The 27427-nt window shown below is 38.7% G+C and overlaps 2 protein-coding genes across 3 annotated transcripts in view; one reads left to right on the top strand and one right to left on the bottom strand.

Moving 5' to 3' along the window:
* Positions 1–27427, top strand: part of LOC101026984 (olfactory receptor 9G4) — a 209144-nt gene that overhangs the window by 33596 nt on the left and 148121 nt on the right. The window contains exon 2 of one of the 2 annotated variants that reach the window (XR_002516982.2): positions 15955–16308. The exons of the other annotated variant lie outside the window; for it this stretch is intronic. The gene's annotated coding sequence lies outside the window, so the exon portion shown is untranslated. Of the gene's footprint in view, positions 1–15954; positions 16309–27427 lie in introns of those variants that run through there. 2 annotated transcript variants of the gene reach the window in all.
* LOC101026265 (olfactory receptor 5AK2) lies at positions 3424–4405 on the bottom strand. The gene has a single exon (XM_031653570.1). The coding sequence runs from the start codon at positions 4367–4369 to the stop codon at positions 3440–3442; it is 930 nt and encodes a 309-aa protein (XP_031509430.1). The 5' UTR covers positions 4370–4405; the 3' UTR covers positions 3424–3439.

The raw sequence follows: 27427 nt of genomic DNA, 5'->3' as shown, positions 1-27427 counted from the left end.
ATCCTTCAAGCCTATGTGTGACTCAATTTTTCTGGGATGCTGGACAGGAGCTCGGGATACAGAAGGCGGTCACACTGGCCCTTTGCCCTTGCAAAACGACAGAGGGTCCATTGAGCTGGTTAACATTTAAGCTGTCTGCGAATGGCAAGGCTAAAAGAGCATTGTAATACTGGGGCCACAGACACCCACCCCTAGACACTACCATGTTGCCAGAGCCCAAAGCACTTGTCCCAGCTCCAGCACCTGACTGTGTGCTTCCCCTTCCATCAGGGGTTTGAGCAGCAGTGGTGACAGAAAAGGTGAGCCACACCCCTGTCACCCGGGGGGATTAGAGAACTCTTCCGTTTCAATAGCATTCAACAGTTAGTCTTTTTAACCCTTGCCCCACTTGTTCCCTTCCGCCCTAGTATTTCCCAGTGTCTGTTTTTCCCATCTTTGTGTCTGTGTGTCCTCAATACTTAGCTTGCACTTATACATGAGAACATGTGGTATTTGCTTTTCTGTTCCGGTATTAATTCGCTTAGGATAATGGCCTCTAGCTTTAGCCATGTGGCTGCAAAGCACCTGAGTTTTGCATTTTTATGGCTGTGTGGTATTCCATGATGTATAGGTACCGTATTTTCTTTATCCAGTTCACCGCTGATGGGCACTTAGGCTGATTCCATGTTGTTGCTGTTGTAAATGTTGCTGTGATGAACACACAAGCACATGTGTCTTTTTTGTAGAAAAATTTATTTTCCTTTAGATATTATCCAGTAATGGGATTACTCAGTCAAATGATAGTTTGTTTTAGTTCTTTCAGAAATCTCCAGACTGCTTTCCACAGTGGCTGAACTAATTTACATTCCAGCAGTGTATAAGCATTCCCCTTTCTCCCTGTTCTGGCCAGCATGTATTGCTTTTTGACTTGCTAATAGTAGACATTCTGACTGATACGAGATGGTTATCTCATTGTGATTTTGATTTGCATTTTTCTGATGATTAGTCTTGTTGAGCATTTTTTCATATGTTTGTTGTCTTCTTGTATGTCCTCTTTTGAGAAGTATCTGGTCATATTGTTTGCCCACTTTTTAATGGGATTACTTGTTTTTTGCTTGCTGAGTAATTTAAGTTCTTTATACATTATGGAGATTAGATTTATTGGATGCATAGTTTCTGATAATTTTCTCCCATTCTGTAGGTTGCCTGTATACTCTGTTGATAGTCTCTTTTGCTATGCAGAAGGTCTTTAATTTAATTAGGTTCCAGTTGTCAAATTTTTTGTTGCTATAGCTTTTGAGGACTTAGTCATAAATTATTTCCCAAGACTGATGCTCAGAATGATGTTTCCCAAGTTTTCTTCTAGGATTCTTATAGTTTGAGGTCTCACATTTATCTCTTTAATATATCTTGAGTTAATTTTTGTATATGGTAAAATGTAGGTGTTCAGTTTTATTTTCTTGGTATATTGCTAGCCTATTATCCTGGCACCATTTATTGAATAAGTCCTTTCTCCATTGCTTACTTTTGTTGACTTTGGTAAAGATCAGATAGCCGTGTGTGTGTGTGTGTGTGTGTGTGTGTGTGTGTGTGTGTGTCTTTCTTTCTAGGTTCTCTTTTCTGGTCTATGTTACTGTTTTTATACTAGTGTCATGCTGTTTTGGCTACTGTAGCCCTATAGTATGTCTTGAAATCAGATAATGTGGTGCCTCCAGCTTAGTTTTTTTGCTAAGGATTGCTATGGCTATTTGGGTTCTTTTCCAGTTTCATATGAATTTTAGAATAGTTTTTCTAATTCTGTGAAAAATGGCATTGTGATTTGATAGGAATAGCACTGAATCTGTGGTTTACTGGGGATAGTATGGCCATTTTTAATGATACTGATTATGCTAATCCATGAGCATGGACTGTTTTTCCATTTGTTTATGTCCTCTCTGATTTCTTTGAGTAGTGTTTTGTAATTCTCTCCTTGTAGAGATATTTCGTTTACTTGGTTAGATGTATTCCTAGATATTTTATTTTTTTGGTAGCTATTATTAATCGAATTGTATTCTTGATTTGGTTCTCAGTTTAACATTACTGATGTTTAGAAGTGCTAGTGATTTTTGTACATTGATTTAGTAACCTAAAAATTTAGTGAATTCATTTATCAGCTCCAGGAGCCTTTTGACAGAGTCTTTAGAGTTATCTAGATATAGAATCATATAGTCCACAAAGAGAGATAGTTTGACTTCTTCTTTTCCTATTTGAGTGCCTTTTGTTTCTTTCTCTTGACTGATTGCTCTGCTTAGGACTTCTAGAACTATGTTGAACTATGGTGAGAGTGGGCACCCTTGTCTTGTTCCAGTTTTCAAGGGGGAATGCCTTCAGATTTTGCCCATTCATTATGACATTGGCTGTGAATTTGTCATAGATTGCACTTATTTTGAGGTACGTTGCTTTGATGCTTAGTTTGTAGAGAATTTTTATAATGAAGGGATGTTGCATTTTATTGAAGGCTTTTCCTGCATCTATTGAGATCGTGTGGTTTTTGTTTTAAATGCTGTTTATGTGGCGAATGACATTTCATGATTTGCATGTATTGAACCAACCTTGCATCCGAAGAATGAAACCTACTTGATCATGGTGAATTAACTTTTGAGGTGCTGTTGAATTTGGTTCACTGATGGTTTTAAATCTATGTTAATCAGGAATATTGGCCTGTAGTTTTCTTTTTTCGTTGTGTCTTTGCCAGGTTTTGGTATTAGAGACCTGATGCTGGTTTCATAGAATGAATTGCAAAGGAGTCCCTCCTGCTCAATTTTTTGAAATAATTTCAGTAGAATTGGCACCAGCTCTTCTTTTTACATCTGGTAGAATTTGACTGCAGATACATTTGGTCTGCGCTTTGTTTTTGGTTGGTAGATTTTTAGTACTGTTTTCACTTCAGAACTTGATACTAGTCTGCTCAGGGTTTCAATTTCTTCCTTATTAAATCGGGAGTTTGTGGGTTGCTGGGATTTTATCCATTTCTTCTATATTTTCTAGTCTATTTGCGTAAAAGTGTTCATAATATTCTCTGAGTATCTTTTGTATTTCTGTGGGATTGGTTGTAATGTCACCTTTGTCCTTTCTGGTTGTGCTTATTTGGATTTTTCCTTTTTATTTTTACCTTAGTGAATCTAGCTAGCAGCCTACCAATCTTATTTATCCTTTCAATAAAACAAATTTTGGTTTCATTAATTTTTTATATAAATTTTTGGGTCTCAATTTTGTTCAGTTCTATTCTGATTTTAGTTATTTCTTGTCGTCTGCTAGCTTTGTGGTTGATTTGCTCTTGTTTTTCTAATTCCTCTACATGTGATGTTTGATTATTAATTTGACATCTTTCTACATGTTTCCTATTGTAGAAACATTAAATTTTGGTAGAACAGCTATGCGGGATGATTTGTTGTGCTAAATGTTAACAACTGGGGCTAATTTAAAAGAACTTTTTCCCTATCAATTTTAAAGCTTCTTTTACTTCCTTATTTCTGAAGCTATAGATTAAAGGATTCAACATGGGAATAACAGTGCCATAAAATATAGAGGCCACTTTCATATTCTCCTGGGCATTATTAGAATGAGACTGTAAGTACATGTAAGAGAGTGTCCCATAGAAAATGGTGACTGTAGTCAGGTGGGAGGCACATGTGGAGAAGGATTTTTTCCTCCCTGCACTAGAAGACATTTTCAGGATGGTGGCCATGATGTAGATGTAGGAAAAGATGATGACCAGCCCAGTGAACATCAAGTTAAATCCCACAAAGACAACAAGTAGCATGAGGTTGATGTCAATACTGGAGCATGAAAGGGCAAGAATTGGGGGACCATCACAGAAAAAGTGATTGATGTTATTGGACTTGCAGAAGGACAGAGAAAATGTAAAACCTGTATGTACAGAGGCATTTATTGAGCCCATGATGTATGAACCAGCTACCAAATGGATGCAGACTCTTCGGGACATGATTATGGTATAGTGAAGGGGCTTACAGATTGCAACATAACGGTCCACTGCCATCATAGCCAGCAGATAACAGTCACTGGTTGCAAATGTTGCATAAACCAATAATTGTATCACACAGCCCCAAAATGATATAAAATTCTTTTCTTCCGTGAAACTTTGGAGCAGCTTGGGAGTGATAGCAGAAGTATAACAGATATCAACAAAAGCCAAATGTTGTAGAAAAAAGTACATGGGTGTTTGAAATCTGGAATCTGTGTTGATGAGTAAGATTATTCCAGTATTACCCGTTAAGGAGGTCACATAGATGAGAAGGAATACAATGAAGAGGATATGCCAAAACTCTTGTTGGGCACCAAATCCCAGAAGACAGAATTCAGTCACTTCAGTGCTGTTTCCTCGTGCCATGGCTACCAAAAGTCTAGAAAGGACCAAAAGAAGGACCCAGAAAAGAAGGGAATCCTTGAGACTTCTCGCAATGAAATGGCTCTATATTTCATGTCACTTTTTTCTATTTGGATTTTCATGACAAATACAATAGTGTTATTTACATCTCAAATATAAAAATTTACTTACAGTCATCAAGTAAAGAGTGATTTACTTGATGAAAGAGGAAATGAATTTGTCTTCAAAATGAAAAAGTTTGTCTCAGAAGAAGACTGACTTCTAATGTGTGTAGTTCTTAGAAATATAGATGAACAATTTTTCAATATATTAAACAGGCATCCATACCTAAAGTAATATTAAAACATAATTTTGTACCCCTTTAGAAACCTATAATTATTCACAGCCACCTACTATTTTAATTTTGGATAAAGCTCTTGAAATTAGTCGAATAAATTACAGTTAAATTTCCCTAAATATGTTCACGCTTTACATATGTTTGAAGTCTTCAAAGTATCTTTGTATTAGTATCCTTAGAATGCAATTCCCATCTAGGTGATATTCTTTACAAGCAAAATAAACCTGTTATATAATGGATGTCTGAGAGCCTTACATTTTCTATTGCTTTTTTTTTTTTTTTTTTTTCTGTTCTGTAGTGGAGGAACAAGAAAGCAGAAACAATTCTTTTCAATTTAACATTTAGTGAATATTGAGGTATATTAAGTTGGTATAAGTTTCTTCCTAGGGTAAATTTACTGTAAAATGAAAGAAATGCAGTCCTTTCAAAAAGTGTTTCTTTCATTTGGATAAACACTTACTAGAGGAAGCTTAAATAGGCCAGAAGTCTACTTCAGTTAGAATTTTGACAGAATAATGACATTTATCATATCAACTTGACTTTAATTATCTGGATTTAAATAAAATAATATGAAAATATGAGGATGCTTTTCAAGAGCTAAGGAAACTAGTGTAACCCCCTTCCAATCACGCACAGAATCTGTACATTTCTATGTTTATATTGAGCTAATTGTTGGCTGGTTCAATATGAAGTAGTTTGTTTCATCTATGTTGAAGGTGTTTTCTAATCAAATGGATGCTACAAAGAAAATGGCCAACGACCTAAGCTTTTTTTAAGCATTCATATTTGGTGGTACATGTGAAGGTTTGTTACATAGGTAAACTCATGCCACGGGGGGTTTACCCTAGCATTTTAAACATGCTTAACATATGGGTAGTGCTGGGTTTCTCAGGCTTCATTAATAGTCAACCTTGTGCAGTGGAAAGGAAATAGGTAACCCTGGTTTTGAATTTTTGTCTCACCAGTTAATGGAAAAAAGCATATAATTTCCTTTGGCCCTAGTTACTTCCCCTGCACAATGGGGATCACAGAACTCATCTAGAAGTTAATTATGTTCATTCACTTGTTTATAGTATCAATAACATGCATATTATATATAATAGAATATTGTGTAACTTGCATTGAAAACAAATTAACAAAAATCTTCTAATAGCAAAATCAGGAAATAGAATTGTATACATTTCAGTAGATTTATATTATTTATTAATACCTAGTCTAAGGCAGAGAGATAAATATGTACTCTTATGGAGTCAAAAGAGAAAAGCATGTTGTAGAAAAATATGTAGATTTGGACCATTTGAAAAACTAAACTCTCCGTCACTCTTAATGTCTCTTGCTTTCATTCTCTTTATTTATTTGTGGCTAAATGCCAGAAAATGTGCACAGCAAATTCAAGTATAGTTATTCATGGGTGTGGCATTAGGTAAAAAAGAACATTATTTTCTAAACTTACAGACTTCTGAACTTTCACTTTTATAATGGGAATTCATGAACTTTATTGTTTTAAAAATGAAGAAAACTATGTTTTATGTGGTCATTGATGCCCCCTAAAGTTGCCTACCATTTCATTATTTTAACTATTTTTTGTTTTTTATTTCTCTCTTCTTTTTCCTGAATTTCTGTGGACCACTTGAACTTTTTCTTATAATCCCATTTTGGTGCAGTTATAGTGATTTTTTTTGCATATTGTTTTTATTAGATATCTTTGTATAGCCCTTTTTAGTGGCTGCTCTAGCTGTTGCATTATATGGGCATGGCTTGTTTTATTGTGCTTCACAGATATTGCATTTTTAAAAAATAAAATTAAAGGTTTGTGGCAATCCTGCATTAAGCAAGTCTATTAGCAGCATTTTCCAGCAGCGCGTGCTCATTTAATATCCTTGTGTCAGCATTTTTAGCAAAAAGTATTTTTATATAAAGGCATATACTTTTTTAGACATAATGCTATTGCACATTTAATAGACTGCAGTGCAGTATAAACATAACTTTTGTATGCACTGGGAAACCAAAATATTTGTGTGACTTACTTTATTGTGAGAGTCACTTAATTGAGGTGGTCTGGAACGAAACCCACAATGTCTCTGAGGTATGTTTGTATAATCATAACTTGTGTCCATTTTGCCAGTTTTAGTGACGTGTGGAAAGCTTACTTCCTTTTTCATTTCTTTACTGTCTCCCACTTATAATATAAATATAATTGTCTTAACTATTTCCTCCACATACACTGAGAACTGCCTTAGACAGTGTTATAATTTTTGCTTCAACCCTCAATCATCATTTTAAAAACTCAAGATAGAATAAAAGACTGTCGTATTTTGCTCTTTCTACTTTCTTTTCTTTTTATTTTTTTGAGAAAGAGTCTCACTGTCGCCCAGGCTGGATGCAGTGGTGTAATCTTGGCTCACTGCAACCTCTGCCTTCCAGGTTCAAGTGATTCTCCTGCTCAGCCTCCCGAGTAGCTGGTATTACAGGTGCCCATCACCACACCCGGCTACTTTTTCTATTTTTAGTAGAGATGGCATTTCACTATGTAAGCCAGGCTGATCTCAAACTCCTGACCTCAAGTGATCCGCCGGCCTCAGCCTCCCAAAGTGCAGAGATTACAGGCATGAGCCACTGTGCCCGGCCTCTTTCCACTTTCTTAACCTTCTGATGTTTCATGGTTCTTTCATTTAATAACAACTAAAAGAAAGGATATAGAAGAGTGGATAGAAAAATGACATAATCATATTCTGTGTACAAGAAACTCACTTCAGATATAATGATACATGTAGGTGTGAAATAAAAGGAAGAAAACATATCTCATGAAAACATTAATCAAAAGAATGAAAGTATGGCTATGTAAATATTAGATAAAGTATATTTTACAGCAAAGAATATTACCAAGGACAAAGAAGAACGTTACATAATAACAAAAGTGCTAATCAAGAAGAAATAGCAATCCTAAATGTGTAGGCACTAAACAAGTAAACTACAACATATATAAAGGAAAAACTGAAAAAAATTGAATTGAGGTAAAGGCCAATCTATAATTGGGGATTTTAATATTCCTTTCTCAACAATTTGTAGGACTATATGGAAAATCAGCAAGGATATAGAAGAACTCGACACCTTCAGCCAACAGGATATCAGTGACAGTTATAGAACAGTCCATCTCACATGACTAGAATACATATTTTTTCCAGCACTTGTAGAATATATATCAAGATAGATTATACATAATCCATATAATTTTAGAAGAATGGAATTCACACAGTGTGTGTTCCTGACCACAATGAGATTGAACAAGATATAAACAACAGACATGTAACAGGAAACTCTCCAGACAGTTGGAAACAAAACAATGCATTTGTAAACAATCCTTGGGTCAAAGAGGTAGTCACAAGGGAAATACAAAATATTGAACTGGATGAAAATACAATGCTTAAAATTTATGGGGTGCAGTTAAAGCAGTGTTTAGTGGGCATCCCATAGCACTAAATGCTTACACTAAAAAAGAGAAAAAGCCTCAAATCATCAATAGAATCTTCTACTTGAAAAATATTGAAAAAGAAGAAAAAATTTTTAAATATGTAGAATAATAGATCTAAGAACAGAACTCAATGAACTGGAAAAAGAGAAACAATTTAAAACACTATGAAACAAGAAGCGGGTTTTGAAGAAAATCAACAAAACTGACAAACCTCTAGAAGGTCTGGCAAAGATAAAAGAGAGAAGATACAAATTACTAAGTCAGGAAAAAACGGAGGTATCACTACAGACTCTGCAGACAGAAAAAAATGATAGTAAGAGAATACTACAAACATGAGAAGCATAAACTAACCCATAAGAAACTGATTATTTGAATAGCCATACAGCCACGAAGAGAATTGAATTTATAATTTAAAAACTTATAAAATATCACTGGAAAACTCACTAAATGTATAAAAAAGAATTAACTTAATTCTATACAATTTCTTTCAGAAAACAGATGTGAAAAGAACATTTTCCAACTTATTCTGAGAATCCCATATTATCCTACTAGCAAAAGCAGACTAAATAGCACACAAAAAAGAAAACCATAGTTCTGTATCTTTTTTTTTTTTTTTTTGAGATGGAGTCTCGCTGTGTCGCCCAGGCTGGAGTGCAGTGGCCGGATCTCAGCTCATTGCAAGCTCCGCCTCCTGGGTTTTTACGCCATTCTCCTGCCTCAGCCTCCCGAGTAGCTGGGACTACAGGTGCCCGCCACCTCGCCCGGCTAGTTTTTTGTATTTTTTAGTAGAGACGGGGTTTCACCGTGTTAGCCAGGATAGTCTCGAACTCCTGACCTCGTGATCCGCCCGTCTCGGCCTCCCAAAGTGCTGGGATTACAGGCTTGAGCCACCGCGCCCGGCCAGTTCTGTATCTTTAATGAATATAGACACAAAAGTCTTTTAAAAATTTAGCAAATAGAACTCAGCTATGCGTATGAAATTACACACAATGGCCAAGTTGGGTATATTCAGGTCTAAAGAGAAAAATCACAGGATCGTATACACTGATGAACAAAAAGAATTTGACAAAATTCAACATCTACTTAATATCTTAAAAATCTCTGAAAGCAAGGAATAGAGGGCAATTTCCGCAACTGATGAAGAACATCTACATAAAAACCTATAACTAACATCCTACTTGATAGTTACAGACTAAATGCTTGCTCCTAAAATTGGGAACAGGTGAGGATACTCATTCTCTTCAGTGCTATTCAACAGAATTTGGGAAGTTCTAGCCAAAGGAAAGGATATATAGGCATAAAAGTGATACAGATCAGAAAAGAAGAAATAAAACTGCCATTTGTAGATGACGTGATGGTTTATGTAGAAGATTCCAAGAATCTACCAAAAACTTCTTGAAGTAATAAGTGAGTTCAGAAAAGTTGCAGAATACACGACAGTTCTAAAAAATCCACACTATTTTCATAACAATGAACTTGTGGAAACTGGAATAAACACAACACCATTGATAATAGTTCAAAAAATGAAATACTTAGGTAGAAATATAACACAACTATTGTAGGACTTTATGATGAAAATTACAATTATGCTGATAAAAGAATCTACATAAATAGATACATTGTGTTCAGGAGATACAAGACTCCATATGGTGGTGTCAGTTCTCCCCAAATTGATGTACAGGTTTAACACAAATGCAATCAATATCTCCGCATAGTATTTTTAGCGTGTGAACAAGAATATTCTAAATTTATAGGGAAGAGAAAAGAAGAATAGCTAATACGATTCTGAAAACAAAGAAGAAAATGAGATGACTCACTTTACCTAACACCGATATTTTTTCTCTATCTACAATAGTTAACACTGTGGAATTGGTGGAAAGATAGATACAAAGATGGAGCAAAATAGTGAATCCACAAATAGATCCACACACGTGCAGTCATTTGATTTTTGAGCAGGTTCAGTTCAATGGAGGAAGGCATTTTAGAAAATAGTGCTGAGACAACTGGATATTCATAGACAAAAACATGAACCCAAACCTAAAACTCATACCTTATGTAAGAATTAACTCAACATGAATCTTAGCTTTAAATGTAAAACATAAAACCATAAAACTTTTAGAGAGTAATCTAAGACAAAATGTTTAGGGCAAAATTTTTAGGAGAGGTGTTGTGAAGAATTCTTAGACATGATATAAAAAGCACAATCCCCTCTTCAAAAATTCAACAATTGGATCTCATTAAAATGGAAACTTTTGCTCTGTTAAAGACCCAGTGAAGAGAACGAAAAAGCACCCTACACTGGAAGAAAATATTTTCAAACAACATATGTGATAAAGGACATGTATTTAGAGAATATAAAGAACTCCCAAACAACATCATCAACAACAACAACAACAACAACAACATCAAATTAGAAAATGCCTGAATGACATGAACAGACATTTTACCAAAAAGGGCTATATGGATGGTAAATAAGCACATGAAAAGGTGTCCAACATCATTAGCCATTAGGGAAATGCAAAGTAAGAACAAAATGTGGTATCACTACACTACGTGTGAGATGTCACTACAGAATGGCTAAAATAAAAAAACAGTGACAATAGCAAATGCTGGGAAAGACTCAGAGTAACTGGATCTCTCATACATTGCTGGTGAAAATGGTGGTCACTCTGGAAAATAGTTTGGCAGTTTTGTAAAAAGCTGCTAGACATACACTTACCATACAACCCAGTCCTTGGACTTGTGGGCAATTATATTTGCATAAAACTTATATTCACATGAAACCTGTACAAATTTTTTTATAACATTTTCATTTGTAGTAGCCAAAATCTGCAAACAATCAAATGCCCTACAGTAAATGAGTGATTTAACAATTTTATTACATCCATACTATGGAATATTTCCAAAAATAAAGAGAAATAAACTATTGATACATGCAGCAGCTCGGATGACTATCAAGGGCATTATTCTGAGTGTAAAAAAGCCAACATCAAGAGGACATATACTATATGATTCCATTTACAAAGCATTATGAAAATGATACAATTATAGACATAGAGAACAGATTGGTGATGGCTAGACGTTGGGGTGGTAAGAGGAGGGGCATGGTGTGACCAGAAGGGGTACAAAGGAGACCTGTAGAATCTGAGATCTGTGATCATCAAGTCTGTATCTTCACTGCAGTGGTAGCTCTATAAATCTACACACGTATGAAATGACATAGAGCTGTATACACAACTGTCCCAGTATCAAAATTCTGTTTTGATGTCATATTGTAATTATGTAAGATTGAACCCTTGAGGAAAAAGTATATGAAGGATATTTGATCCCTTTCCCTATTACCTTTGGAACTTCCTGTGAATCTATAAATATTTCATAATAAAAAGTTAAAAAATGAAGAAGAAAAAGTAAAGTCTATTGTGCAGTGATGTGAGGTTTAAGTGAGTAGATTTATGTAAATTTATGTAAATTTCCCAGCACAGGGCTGGGCATGGAAGGTATGCCCAGCAAATGACTTTAATAACAATGCAAATAATTCATTAAAGGCATATTATATTGATTGGTTAATTGAGCAATCAGTTTATTCATTCAATCATTTGTTCATTCATGTTATTTTCCAGGTGATACTCAGACTGAATCAAACCCATCCCTTTATTTTCAGTAAATCACTAGGGATGAAGTCATTCCTCCTGGTTTTGAGGTGAAACATTCTGGGGCTTTGGCTAATCTTTTGCTCTAAAATTTTCACCATGCACTGGCATGGTACATGGCAGATTTTGAAAAAAATGCTATTTGCTTTGTTTTACTTACTTTGAGGTTGCCTACATGTTCTCTTTCTGCAACTGGCACTGATTGCTGATCACGGTCTCTCTTTTCAGTTCCTCCTCATCAGCAAGTACATAGCTGGGGTATAAGAGATCAATACCCACTCCCTGGAGAACCTGAGGTTTCAGGGGCTCAGATGTAATTGGGAAAAACAATGTTTGCTAGTTAATTTTCTGCTGAAGCAAAGTTAAGCTCTCCAGGGGGAACAAAATTCTTGTTTTAATGCCATCAGGGACTTTTTGCCCCGCTATTGATAATTTGCTATTAACCTTCTTCCCTCCCTCTCTTTTATTCTTCCTCCATTTCTCCCCGCTTTATTTCCTTTCTTCCTGCTTTTATTTCTTCTTACCCCACCTTCTCTTTTTTTGGGTGGGTGATGAATAACAAACCAAATGGTAAATTCAGAAGTATAAAAGTGTATATAGTAAAAACCATGTCCACCTTCATCCCTAGATTTCTAATCTTCAGTTTCCTTCCCTGGAGATCACCATTGTTACAAGCTCCTATTATTCTTCCAGATATACAAGCCTTGCAGTGCATTTGAAAACATATTATATTCATGTTCTTTGTTCACTCCCACAACAAAAGACGATGTATTATTCACATTGCTCAGCTTTCATTTCACTTAATGTTTTTGGGTGATTTGTCTCCATCAGTATGAAAAGAGAAGCCTCACTCTTTTTAATGTTTGTATTATATTTTATTGAACAGTTGCATTTATTAATCTGTTTAATCATACTGTTCCCCCATTGTTTGACATTTAGATTGTTTCCAATCTTTTACTAATACAAACAATGTTACTGTAAATATTATTGTGAATATATCTGTAGGCATAAAAGGTGTTTTGGAGAGGAAACTGAGTAAAGGGTATGATAATGATAACTTTTGATACTTATTACCCAGCTACCCTCAAGAAGCTCTACTAGTTTATACCACTTCTATCAAACCTAGAGACTATTTCTCCAAATTCTAACAGATTATTACAAAACTTATATAAAATTTGTCATTTTTATAGGTGAAAAATAATTTGTTTGTCCTTTTCTCATATGAGCCAGGTTGGATATCTTTTCATATTTCTATGAAGAATGACTTTTTTATTTTATGTGAATTATGTTATATATGTTGCCCTCCGAGAAAGTATTCTGTTTTTAAATTGATACCTTGAATTGCCCCCTTTTTGCCTCATGAAAAAGAATGAGGCAGTATTTTGTATTATGCACAACATTGCTATAAACTTTATTGTATGTGTTACTTGGTACAATTATTTTTCATGTATATTGCAGTAGTTTCCTGTTCCTATTGCTCCTGAACAAACTACTGCAGAGCAATTGCCACTTCCTCTTACTCAGGCCTAAAATTTTCCAAAGAAGGGCATACAAAACTAGCGTTTTTTTTTTTCTTTCTTATTGAGCACTTCAGAAATTAAGACTGATGGCATTTAGTATAAAATTTAAATATAAGTGTTAGCTGTTAGATCTAATCTTTCTGATCCACACTCTACCACTGAAAATGGAATTTGATTGAATTAACTAAAGGGGCAATCTAGCATTTGTTTTGCTTTGGATTACGGCTAGCCTGTCAAAGAATTTTCCTTTCACATACTGACTCCTGAATGACCTGATTCTGGGGGTGACAGCAGTGGTTAGGTGGGTACATAGTCTCCCTGAGGATGTTCAATGTAAAATCATAGCCTATTTTGTACAATAAGAAGTCTCTTAGAAAGCACCCAACTTTCTGAACATTTTGAAATTTTATTTTAGTTAAACATATGATAACAATGTGCAGAGAAATGGATTCATCATCACCCTGCTTCATGACACACTGTTGCCATTGGCCCATGCATAGCCCCACTTAATATTAATTACATAGTAATTTATTAAGTGAATAATCCAGTCCAAAGTCTCAAAAATTATCTACAATATATACTTACCACTGTACTCTTTCTCTGTACTTTGCATTTGCTTACCCTCATCTTTACCTGCAAATAGCAACATTATGAATGTTTCTTTGTATTCTTTTATTTTTTGATTTATAGCTTTACACACACACACAGACACACACATACACACACACACGCACCCCTGAAGCATATACTTTCTAGTTTGCCTGTTACTAAGTTAATGAAACATTTCTTCTGTTTTATTCTGTGATTTTTAAAAAAAAAAATCAACAGTACTAAAACTTATCTGTTGTGTTGTTGTAGCAGTGGCTCATTCATTTTCACTGTGCAGAATATTCCATTACGTGATTAAAATCTAATTAATTTATCCCTTCATCTGTGTAGCAGCCACGTGAATGAATCTGTAGATCTCCTTCAGGAGTGTAAACGACCCAGGATCTCAGCTTCTCACTTTGAAATCCCTTGTAGTAGTTTTTCTGATACCGCACTTCCCGTGGGCTGCTCCTTGCTAATGTCTGTGTGCAGAATGGATTCGAAGGTAGACCCATAGCTGGGAGACACAGGACTCCTTTGTCAGTCCATTTTGGTTCAAGGATTTCTCAGTAACTTTGCTGAATTGTGCTTCTACTTCATGACCGTCTCACATGCTTCTGCTCCACCTTCTCTTCCTCTCTTCTTGACTTGGGGTCTGAGTTGCATCTTTCTTAGCTTTTCTCACTGTCTTCCCTATTACCTTTTACATAGGCATCCCCCTAACAAAATGTTTGCATATGTAGTCCCATCTTGGTGTCTGCTTTGTAGGACATTCTGCCAATGGATGTTGGAGTAGTTTCCAGATTTTTCTACTATACACAATATTGCTATACACTTTGTGCAGGTTATTTGGTACAGTTAGTTTTCATAAGTATTGCAGTAGTTTCCTATTCCTGCTGCTTCTGTAACAAACTACGACAGAGTACTTACTGCTACAGAATACTTGCTACTTCCTCTTCCTCAGGTCCAATGACGTCATCACTATAGTGAACCAGAGCAATGTTCTACAGTTTTCCAGATGATCAAGGTCCCATAGGCTACACTGTGGCTGAGGAGAGTTCAGATAGCCCTGGGAATTTTGGGGAATCTGCTGATAGCTATGCTCGGAGAATGTACATTGCTTCTGAACTTGCTTCCTGATAAGTGTGGAAAAGAAAACATTTCCAAATTCGTGCCAGTGAATACTTCCAGAGGCTGTTTGCTCCAGTAACAATTGCACATCTGGGATGGCAACTAGATTGGTGCTTCCATTAGACTAAGATTGTAATAGTCTATTTCCTGCCATAATTGGTGTGGCATAGTTCCTGGACTGGTGGATTAATTGGGGATATTGATGGCAGCAGCCACTCCTGATGGCCAGCTGCTTCCATCACACCAGCTGCAGCAGGGAGGTGTGGCTGGGGCTACATGTTCTGTGGAGCCAGCGGAAGCTGGGGACAAGCGGGAGCCCTGCCCCTTTCGAATTAGGGTGAGAGCTCCCTGGGTGTCATTGCTGCTGCCCAAACCATGGCTGCAAAGGGCCTCTCACTCCATGGAGAGGGCAGGATCCCTGGCTTCTCCCCCCAACCCTGTACAGCTGCAACCACCCAAACCACAGCTGCAGACTCAGGCATCCCTTCACTCTTGAGGTCCCAGGAAGGCCCTACGTACCTAGCAGGCTTGGAAGTGCCTGCTTTTGCTGCCTGGCTTCTCCCTGCTGTGGGTGCCCACTCTGATCTCAGAGCAAAGTCAGTGCCAAGTCCAGGGGTTATGAATGGCAGCAGGATGCAGCCAGATTCCTGGGCAGAAGGGTACACCCCATGTTCAGGCCAGGGAGGGCCAGAAGGCTTGGACTGGGCTGCAACTCCCACTGACCAGGGGGGGTCTTGTGGTGTATTTTCTGGGCCTACCCATGGCTGCCCATGGACCAATCAGCATGCCCTTTCTCCCGTCTGAGGCCCATAAAAGTCCTGGGCTCAGCTAGAGCTTGGCAGATGATGGGACAACCAGGTGCAGAGAGCAGCTACCCTCTCTGCTGATAGCAGGACACGTCAGGATGACCACCAGGAGAGAGAAGCTGCCCACTCGAGAGCCTTCTATCTGCTGAAAGCTGGGAAGACAACCAGATAACCTGCTGCAGAGAGAAGCTTCCCACTCCAGGGTCTCCTCTATGCTAGGATCTGAACTCTCATCAGGACACCCTGGCTGCAGAAAGGTACTACCCCATGCGAGTCTGCTGTGAACTGTTCTATTGCTCAATAAAGCTCCTCTGTATCTTGCTCACCCTCCATTTCTCTGCATACCTGTTGCCGGAAGTCAGGGAACCCGAATGGAGGGACCGGCTGAAGCCGCAGCAGAAGAACATAAATTGTGAAGATTTCATGGACATTTATTAGTACCCCAAATTAATACTTTTATAATTTCTTATGCCTGTCTTTTTTTTTTTTTTTTTTTTTTTTTTTTTTTTTTTGAGACGGAGTCTCGCTCTGTCGCCCAGGCTGGAGTGCAGTGGCTGGATGGATCTCAGCTCACTGCAAGCTCCGCCTCCCGGGTTCACGCCATTCTCCTGCCTCAGCCTCCCGAGTAGCTGGGACTACAGGCGTCCACCACCTCGCCCGGCTAGTTTTTTGTATTTTTTTTAGTAGAGACGGGGTTTCACTGTGTTAGCCAGGATGGTCTCGATTTTCTGACCTCGTGATCCGCCCGTCTCGGCCTCCCAAAGTGCTGGGATTACAGGCTTGAGCCACTGCGCCCGGCCTGCCTGTCTTTACTGCAATCTCTGAACGTAAATTGTGAAGATTCATGGACATTTATCACTTCCCCAAACAATATTCTTATAATTTCCTATGCCTGTTTTTACTTTAATCTCTTAATCCCGTCATCTTTGTAAGCTAAGGATGTATGTCGCCTCAGGATCCTGGGATGATTGCATTATCTGCACAAATTGTTTGTAGAGCATGTGTGTTTGAACAATATGAAATCTGGGCATCCAAAAGGAACAGGATGGCTGTGATTTTCAGGGAACAAGGGAGATAACCACTGGGCCTGACTGCCTGAGGGGTCAGACAGAACAGAGTCATATTTCTCTTCTTACAAAAGTGAGTAGGAGAAATATTGCTGAATTCTTTTTCTCAGCAAGGAGCAGTCCTGAGAAAGAGAATGCATTCCCAGGGGGAGGTCTCTAAAATGGCCACTCTGGGAGTGTCTGTCTTATACAGTTGTAGATAGGGATGAAATAAACCTTGGTCTCCTGTAGTGCCCCCAGGCTTATTAGGATTAGGAAATTCCTGCCTAGTAAATTTTAGTCAGACCTGTTGTCTGCTTTCAAACCCTGTCTCCTGATAAGATGTTATCAATGACAATGCATGCCCAGTGGGACATGAAACTTCATCAGCAATTCTAATTTCGCCCTGGTCCTGTGATCTCGCTCTGCCCCCATTTGCCTTGTGATATTTTATTGCCCTTGAAACATGTGATCTCTGTGACTCACACCCTATTCATACACCCCTCACCTTTTGAAATCCATAATAAAAACTTGCTGGTTTTGCAGCTCAGGGGGTATCACAGAACCTGCTGACACGTGATGTCTCCCCTGGACACCTTGCTTTAAAATTTCTTTCTTTTGTACTCTTTCCCTTTATTTCTCAGACCAGCCAACATTTAGGGAAAATAGAAAAGAACCTATGTTGACATATTGGGGGCTGGTTCCCCCAATATATAACCACATTTTTCCTGGTCGCAGGACAAGAATTCGGGACCCACTGAATAGTGGAGCTAAAAAAGCTATTACACAAATGGAGCTGAAACATGCCCCTTGCTTGCCATGTGGTGGGTGAAGAGAAGGAAAGAAGAGGTTCAGCCTCTTTGGGAGCACAAACTTAGGAGCTTCCTGAGCCAGGGCTGTGCCTCCCTCTATGGGGTCCTGTGGTGCCTGGCATCTCCAAGCTTCCAGGTGCCACTAAGTTCCCTGGTGCCAGCCAGGAAAGCTGCTTGCAGTGTGCCTGGTCCAGACACAGCCTCACAGAGAGCCAGTTCCTGTGCCAGCACCTAGAGTTTCCTCCCATGCTGCGGCAGCTCGCATGTCTGACTGCACAGTTGCTGGACCCCATGCTTGCTCATATGCCCCTCACCACTCCACACCTGACTTGCCCTTGGCAGGAGTGGGATCCAGGCTGGTAGCATAAGCTGAGTGCCGCCTGCCAGACTGAGTTGGTGGAATGAGCCCAGTGGGCCCAAGCAAAACTCAGGCAAAGGTGCTGCTAGCCAGAGGTTTCAGGTCAGAAAAGCAACACCCCAAGGATCCTGTAACAATATGATGAGGACCACTATCTAATCTAAGTATTACAGAGTGGCACTATTCCACTCCATTCCACTCCATCTGGAATAATTCTGATGTACTGTTATGTTTGCCATCCCCCCCAAATCACTTTCCCATTCACTGTAGTGATAGATAACCATTATCTTCTGCCTCATAGAACATTGGGCACCAATATCCTTGGCAGTACGATATTGGCAGTAGAACCAATATCCTTGGCAGCAGCCTGACTTCTTTCTTAACTGTACTGTTAAATTATCTATGCAAAGAATCATGTGTCAGGTGTTGAGGATTAATCTATGAAATGTGTAATAGTTCTGGTGAGGAATGATGGAGACATCACACATGCATCCACTGCCAAGATTACCGACTACTCCTCTAGGCTAAGTGACAGCTCTGCCCATGTTCTTCTTGGTGTCTATACTTCCTGTATTGCATTAGATCCTTCTGCCCATATGTCTTCTGTGGCACATACACACACACATACATACCCACAAACTTGACCTCAAAAATCAAAAGGAAACATTACTAATAAAAACCCAACAATCCTTGGAGGTTCCTGATAGCTTGCTCAAGCTACCAGGCTGGTTTCACATATTTTATTCCATAAGCTGTGTATTGAAAAACTGATAACGTTAAGACGTTGAAGAGCTGAGGGAATTAACCTGCTCACCTGTATCCTGTTGCTCTTTTATTCTACTTTTCTGCATATAAAATGACAGACATGTACTTTCTGTGTGTTTATTTACAATAACACTGTTCAATGTTGTTATAGGCAGTTGCTTCACCCAGTAAGCTCAGCAAAGCTCTTGTTGCGGCCTCACTTTTCAACTGCGAAACAGCTGTGCTGGACTGCAGCTGACTACTGTCAACTCCTGTGAGAGTGCTCTGTCTAGATTTTCTGGTCTCTCCTTTCCACTTTCATTTGTCCATTTATTTCTTCAACAAATGTTCATTCAGATACTACAATGTGCTAAGAATATCCTGGATGTTGGCAATCCAATGTTGAACAAATATTTTCCCCCCCTTCATGTTCCATATTAGTGAGCACATTCATCTTTCCTGGTGGCAGGATGAGTCACGCCATTATTCAGAGCCAATAAAGAAAGAAATTAATTAACCACTCATAACATCTAGATAATACCAGATAACTTCTAGAAAAATGTTACAACATTTTCTGTGTGATTTGGCATCTCCCTAACTATCTTTACAGAGAGAGTGTTTTCATTTAATTCCTTTCTGCTTGAATGGTGATCAGAAACTTTAAAACTAATAGTGTCAGTATCTCTTGGGAAGCAATTTTTAGCCCCAGGAGATATTTCTATTATATTTTCCAATATTAAAGAGCTTACCTATTTAAAAAAAAACAGCATTGGTTTATAATGTGAATATGTTCCCTATTTCACTTTACTTTTTAATAATTTCAATTTTTATTCTAGATTTGAGGTTTCATGCACAGGTTTGTTATATGGGTGTGTCGCAAGATGCTGAGGTTTGGGATGTGAATGATCCCATCACCCAGGTAGTGAGTATAGTGATATGGACAGGAGACAGAGAAATACTGGGTAGAAGAGGGCAGTGCAGTGGCAAAGACCCCACCTTTAAGGCTGGAGACCCACCAGAAATAAGTGAAAACAGGAATTTCTGTTTCTGTACCCAAAAAGTGGCCTTTTGGCCTGCTATGCCCCCCTATGCTATACCCATATAAGTTCTGAACCCCAGACTCCAGAGGCAGACAAGGAGATGAGGAGACAACAGAAGACAAATGGAAGAGAGGCACAGCAGAGAGAGAAGAGAAGGAACATCTGAATGCTGAGAGGAATTCGACTGGGGGCAGTTGAAGGGGAGTTTGGCCACTGGATGGCCAAAACTCCAGGGGAAGATCATCTTCCCACTCCGTTGCCTTTCCAGCTCCCCATCCATCTTGCTGAGAATTACCTCCACTACTCAGTAAAGCCCTGCATTCATTTTTCAAGTTTGTGTGTGACCCAATTCTTCTGGGATGCTGGGCAAGAGCTTGGGATACAGAAAGCTGTCACACTGGCCCTGTGCCCTCACAAAAAGGCAGAGCGTCCTTTGAACTGGTTAACACTTAAGCCATCTGCAGATGACAAGGCTAAAAGAGCACTGTAACACTGGGGCCAACCCTAGATACTACTGTGGGGCCGGAGCTCAAAGCACTTACCCCAGCTCCTGCACCTGACTGTCTGTGTGCTCCCCCTCTTCCTCCCATCAGGGGTTTGAACAGTGGTGGTGACCGAAACTGTAAGTCACACCCTTATTGCACATCCTGCAAGGGGAATCAGGGAACTCTTCCATTTCATTTGGGGCTCCATCTGAGATACAAAGAAAGGTGAATTAAAATGCGGATCGGTGTCTTTTCCAAGACCCTGCCACCTCTCTCTTTCCTACAGATAAAAAGAACTTTGACTATGTTTCTCTTCAGAGATGTCTACCTACCACAGAACTGGAGTAAAGCTCTAGGGCAACTGGATGCATTTTTTTTTTTTGGAAGGCCCCAAGACTAAACTCTGTTGGCCAAGACCCCCAGATTTTGCCTGGTGTCTTTACTTCTCTCAAGGTTTGAAATGCCCCTTATCTCTTCCCTTATAATGTTAAGGGTTTTGCTACAGACTGCAACAATGATACTAAATATAATGAGCATTTGGCTCAGCCATGAAAGGTGAAATTCAGAACAATGTGGTTTCTGTTTATTCCTAGAGGTACCAACTCTATCCTCAACCTGACAGCCACAGACGTGCAGCATATGACACCACTTCTCCTCGCCCACCCCCTTCCTGGCTTGGGTGCCTGGGTGTGTCCACAGCATTCATAAGCCATACCCAATGGCCACAAGGGTGGGGGAAAACCATAACTGCTGCTGGGGCCTCATGTGGCCAGCTGGCCAGCACTTCCCACCTGCCATGCCAATGGAACTTTTCCTCCCCTGGCCAAGAAGGTCACCCTGGACTGAACCAGGTGAAGGATACAGTGATAAAGGAACCTATTTGCACTGAGCAAGGTGTTTTTCCCCCAGGACCTCCCACTTTTGCCTCTTAAGCTGTATTTTTCTTTTCTAAATGAGAGGGTTCCTATCCCCAGCACTCTGCTTATGATAGGAAACATAATGGAGGAGCGACCCCTGCTGGCTGATAACTGCAAATTCAACAGGGCTAATTTGAGACCATCTAGACAGATACAGACAGCCCCTGAAATACCTTTTTTTTTTTTTTGTCTCAGATTCGATTCCAGGTTTCAGGCTGAATCCTTAGAAAGGAAAACCAGATCTGAGGAATCCAAAGCCAGGCAACAGGCACAATGTGAATGGGCAGGACCAATTCCTGCTGACTAAACTCCCCACCACATGGAAGGAGGCCATGCTCCATAACATAAATGAGCCCCAGGGAACTCAAAGGTTGCCAGCAGTAGGGGGGATGGAGGCATAGGTGAGGGCAAATAATTCCTATTCTCTAGGCCTTCCCTGCATCATGGGTACATGTCACATTGGCATCCATGGGTGGCACCTGCCAAGGTCTCCAGGACTCAGTGACAAAAGATGGAAGAGAAAAAGGGGACACTTGTTTTCTGTCTCCTTCAAAGAAGGAAGGGAAATGAGAGTCACCTCTATTTCCTTGTCTTTCCAAATGGGCAACCAGCTTTTTTCACCACCCTTTGCTTATATTCCTTTGGAGTGTATCCTAAACCACTGGGACTGCTTTGACCATCAGAATCTGGAAGAAAAATGCCTCATAGCCCTCTGCACAGAGGTTTGGTGAAATTATGAAGGACTGGGTCTGCCTTAGGAAGGAACAATTTATTTCAATACCATCCCACAGTGTTACCTTTTCTGTAGATGTGCAGACAGATGGTCTGAGACCCCATATTTTCAGGCTTTCTATAACTTGCAGAACAACCCAGACCTTTGCTGACAGTGTAGGATTAATCCAGCCCTCATGTTAGCCATCTCAGGAAAGTCTGCAAGGGGCAAGCCAAGGAAACTAAAAATACAAATTCCAGAGGCACCCCTAGCAGAGGAGCCAGCTCCTTCCAGCCCTGCTCCTCCGGGTTCACTCTGACTTCCCTATCCAGCTTCGGCCTTACACTTGCCCCCGCTTAGAAATCCCCACCATAGACAAATACCAGTCTCACTCTTGCCTCTCCAACAGATGCCTGGTGAACTTTGCCTCAGTCAGGTCCAAGTCCCCTTCTCCTTTTAAGAGTTAAAACAAATTAAGGGGGATCTCGGCAAGTTTTCAGATGATCCTGATCAATGTATAGAGGCTTCCCAGAATTTCACCGAATAATTTGAACTCTCCTGGAGAGATGTTATGTTACTTTTGAATTAGACCCTGATAGGGACTGGGAAGCAGGCCACTCTGCAAGCAGCAGAGAGATTTGGGGATGAACTTTGTATCACATATAGCATCAGGGAAAGGGGTGGAATCCTCTAACTGGAAGAGAAGCAGTACCAATGGTACAATTATTTTTCATGAAGTTTGCACTAGTTTTCTGTTCCCATTGCTTCTGTAACAAACTAGCACAGGGAACTTGTAACTTCCACTTTCTCAGATCCAATCATGTCTAAAGTGGAGTGGAGTGATGTTCTACAGGTTTTTTAATGGTCAAGGTCCAATAGGCTACACTGTGGCTTAGGAGAGTTCAGATAGCCCTGGGAATGATTGGGAATGTTTCGTGATATCTATGCTAAGAGAATGCATCTTGCTTCTGAACTTGCTTCCTGATACATGTGGAAAAGAATGTATTTCCAATGTAGTGCCAGGGCATAGTACTAGAGGCTGTTTGTTCCAGTAACAATTGCACATCTGGTACAGTGACTGAGATTGGTGCTTCCACTTGGCTGAGATTGTGGTAGTCAATTTTCTACCAGTATCTGTTTGGATTTTGTAGGTCCTGGACTGGTGAGTTAAATGAGGATATGATGAGGACCGCCACCTAATTTAAGTCTTAGAGAATTGCACTATTCAACTCCATTCCACACCACCTGGCATCATTCTGATTTACTATTATGTTTACTATTCCCCAAAATCACTTTCCCTTTTACTGTAGTGGCAGATGACCATTATCTTCTGCCTCATAGAAGATCGAGCATCAATGTCTTTGGCATTAGGATACTGGCAGTAGGATATTACAGCTCCAATATCCTTGAAAGCAGTGTGACTTCTTTCTTAACTGTGCTAATAAGTTATTTATGCAAATAATCATGCCAGATGTTAAGGATTAATTCATAAAATACATAGTTTTCTTGGTGGGGAGTGATGGAGACACCACACATGCATCCACTGCCAAAATTACCCACTACTACTCTGGGTTAAGTGATAGCTCTGCCCCCGTGCTCCTTGGTGTCTATAACTCCTGTATAACATTAGATATTCTGCCCTTGTGTCTTCTGTGACACATACATACAAATAAAAAGAAAACATTACTAATAAAAACCCAGCAATTCTTAGAGATCCCTGATATCTTGCTCAAGCTACCAAGCTGATTTCACATATTTTATTCCATAAACTGTGTATTGAAAAACTGATAATGCTAAGACACGGAGGCACTGAAGGAATTGACCTGGTCACCTGTATCCTGTTGCTCTTTTATTCTACTCTTCTGCATATAAAATGACAGACATGTACTTTCTGTGTGTTTATTTACAACAACATTCTTCGATGTTGTTACAAGTAGTTGCTTCACCCAGTAAGCTTGGCAAAGCTCTTGCTGCTGGTTCACTTTTCAACCCAGAAACAGCTGCACTGAACTGCAGCTGACTCCTCTCAACTCCACTGAGAGCACTCTGTCTAGATTTATGGTCTTTCCTTTCTGCTTTCTTTTGTCCATTTATTCCTTCAACATATGTTTGTTTGTTTACTTATTCTTTGAGACAGAGTCTCGCTCTGTGGTCCAGGCTGGAGTGCAGTGACAATCTTGGCTCACTACAACCTCTGCCTCCGTGGCTCAAGTGATTCTCCTGCCTCAGACTCCTGAGTAGCTGGGACTACAGGCGCACACCACCATACCTGGCTAATTTTTTGTATTTTTCGTAGAGACAGATTTTAGCCATATTGGCTAGGCTGGTCTCAAACTCATGACCTCAGGTGATTCACCCACCTCAGCCTCCCAAAGTGCTGGCATTACAGGTGTGAGCCAACAGATGTCCAGCCAACAGATGTTTATTGATCAACTACAGAGTGCTAAATATGCTGGATGTTGGGGATCCAATGCTGAGCAAGTTGGACTGCTCACCTTTATGTTCTGTGTTGGTGGGAATGTTCATCTTTCCTCATGGCAGCATGGATCACACCATCTTTCAGAGCCAATAAAGAAAAAAATTAACCATCAGATAGAAAGATGTTACAGCATTTCCTGTTTAATTAGGCATCTCCCTAAACTATCTTTACAGACAGAGGGTTTTCCTTTCATTTCTTTTTGCTCTAAAGGTGAAGTCAGATACTTTAAAACTGTGTTGTCAATATTTCCTGTGAAGCATTTTTCAACTCCAGGAAATATTTCTGTTATATTTTCCAAAATTTAACAGCTTATCTATGGAAATAAGTGCATTGGTTTATGATGTAGGCGTGTTCTTTATTTTGTTTTTTATAATTTCAACTTTTATTTTAGATTCAGAAGTTCATGCACAAGTTTGTATATTGCATGATGCTGAAGTTTGGGATATGAACAATCCTGTCTCCCAGGTAGTGAGTATAGTACCCAACAGTTAGTTTTTAAACCCTTGCCCCACTTGCTGCCTTGCACCCTAGAGTCCCTAGTGTTTATTGCTCCCATTTTTGTGTCCTTGTGTACTCAATGTTTAGCTCCCGTTTATAAGTGAGCACATTCAATATTTGCTCTCCTGTTCCTGCATTAATTCACTTAGGATAATGATCTCTAGCTATATTCATGTGACTGCAAAGGATATGAATTTGTTCATTTTTATGGTGGTGTGGTATTTCATGGTATATATGTACCACATTTTCTTTACCCAATCCACCATTGATGGGCACTTAGGTTGATTGTTTTGTTGCTATTGTGAATAGTGCTGTGATGAACATGCCAGCACATGTGTCTTTTTGGTAGAAAAAAATATTTTCTTTTCAGTATATATCCAGTAATGGGATTACTTGGTCGAATGATAGTTTTAAGTACTTTCAGAAATCTACATACTACTTTCCACAGTGACTGAACTAATTTAGATTCCCAACAACAGTGTGTAAGTATTGGCTTTTCTTTGCAGCCTCACTAGCATCTATTGGTTTTATTCTTGACTTTTTTAATAATAGCCATTCTGACTGGTGTGTGATGGCTGTCTCACTGTGGTTTTGATTTGCATTTTTCTGGTGATTAGTGATGTTAAGCATTGTTTTCATATGTTTGTTAGTTGATTGTATATCTTTTGAGAAGTGTTTGTTCATGTCCTTTGTCCACTTTTTAATAGGGTTATTTGTTTTTATATTTGTTGAGTTGTTTAAGTTCCTTATAAATTCTGGATATTAGACTCTTGTTAGATGCATAGTTTGTGAATATTTTCTTCTATTTTGTAGGTTGTCTGCTTACTCTGTTGATATATATATATATATATATATACACACACACACACACATATATATATATTAACTGTGCAGAAGCTCTTTAATTTAATTAGGTCCTACTTGTCAAATGTTGTTTTTGTTGCAATTGCTTTTGAAGACTTAGTCATAAATTATTTCCCAAGGCTGATATCCAGAATGGCATTTCCCTGGTTTTCTTCTAGGATTTCTATAGTTTGAGGCCTTAGATTTAAATCTTTAACCTATCTTGAATTAGTTTTTGTGTCTGGTGAAAGGTAGGGTCTGGTTTCATTTTTTGGCATATGGCTAGCTAGCCAGTTATCCAAGCACAATTTATTAAATATGAAGTCCTTTCTCCATTGCTTACTTCTGTTGACTTCATCGAAGATCAGATGGCTGTATGTGTGTAGCTTTGTTTCTAGGTTCTCTATTCTGTTCCATGGGTCTATGTTTCTGTTTTTGTTCTAGTACCGCACTGTTTTGGTTACTGTAGCCTTATAGTATGTTTTGAAATGGGTAATGTGATATCTCCAGTTTTATTCTTTTTGCTAAGGATTGCTTTGGCTATTTGGGCTCTTTTGTGGTTTCATATAACTTTTAGAATAGTTTTTCTAATTCTGTAAAAAAATGGCATCACTAGTTTGATAGAAATAGCATTGAATTTGTAGATAGCTTGGGATAGTATGGCCATTTTAATGATATTGATTATTCTTATCCATGAGCATGAACTGCTTTTTCATTTGTTTGTGTCATTCTGATTTCTTTGGGTAATATTTTGTAATTCTCTTTGTAGAGATATTTCATCTCCTTGGTTAGATGTATTCGTAAGTATTTTATTATTTTTTTGGTGGCTAGTGTAAATGGGATTGCATTCTTAAATTTGGCTTTCAGCTTGAACTTTATTGGTATATGAAAATGCTACTAATTTTTGAATATTGATTTTGTAACTTAAAACTTTACTGAAGTCATTTATCAGTTTCAGGAGCCCTTTGGCAGAGTCTGGAGTTTTCTAGATATAGAATCATATTGTCCACAAAGAGAGATAGTTTGATTCTTTTTCTGTTTAGATGCCTTTTGTTTCTTTCTCTTGCCTGGTTACTCTACTTAAGACTTCCAGTACTATGTTTAATAGGGATGGTGAGAGTGAACATCCCTGTCTTGTTCTAGTTCTCAAGGGGGAATGCTTCCAGTTTTTGCTCATTCATTATAATGTTGGCTGTGACTTTGTCACAGATGGCACTTATTTTGAGATATATTGCTTTGATGCCTAGTTTGTTGAGGGTTTTTATTATAAAGGGATGTAGGATTTTATTGAAGGATTTTTCTGCATCTATTGAAATGATCATATGGTTTTTGTTTTAAATCCTATTGACGTGGCGAATCACATTTAATAATTTGTATATTTTGAGCCAAACTCGCATTCCAAGAATGATGCCTATTTGATCATGGTGAATTAACTTTTGATGTGCTCTTCAATTCGATTTGCTAGTATTTCATTGTTGGCTTTGCATCTACTGTCATCAGGGATATTTGCCTGTAGTTTTATTTTATTTTATTGTGTTTTGTCTTTGCTAAGTTTTGGTATCAGGGTAATTGTGGCTTCATAGAATGAGTTACAAAGGAGTTCTTCCTCTTCAATGTTTTGAA

Source organism: Papio anubis, chromosome 12 (genome assembly GCF_008728515.1).
Source record: "Papio anubis isolate 15944 chromosome 12, Panubis1.0, whole genome shotgun sequence".
Taxonomy (NCBI): Eukaryota; Metazoa; Chordata; class Mammalia; order Primates; family Cercopithecidae; genus Papio; species Papio anubis.
Note: the sequence above shows the minus strand (reverse complement) of the source record. Positions and strands in the feature narration are given on the sequence as shown.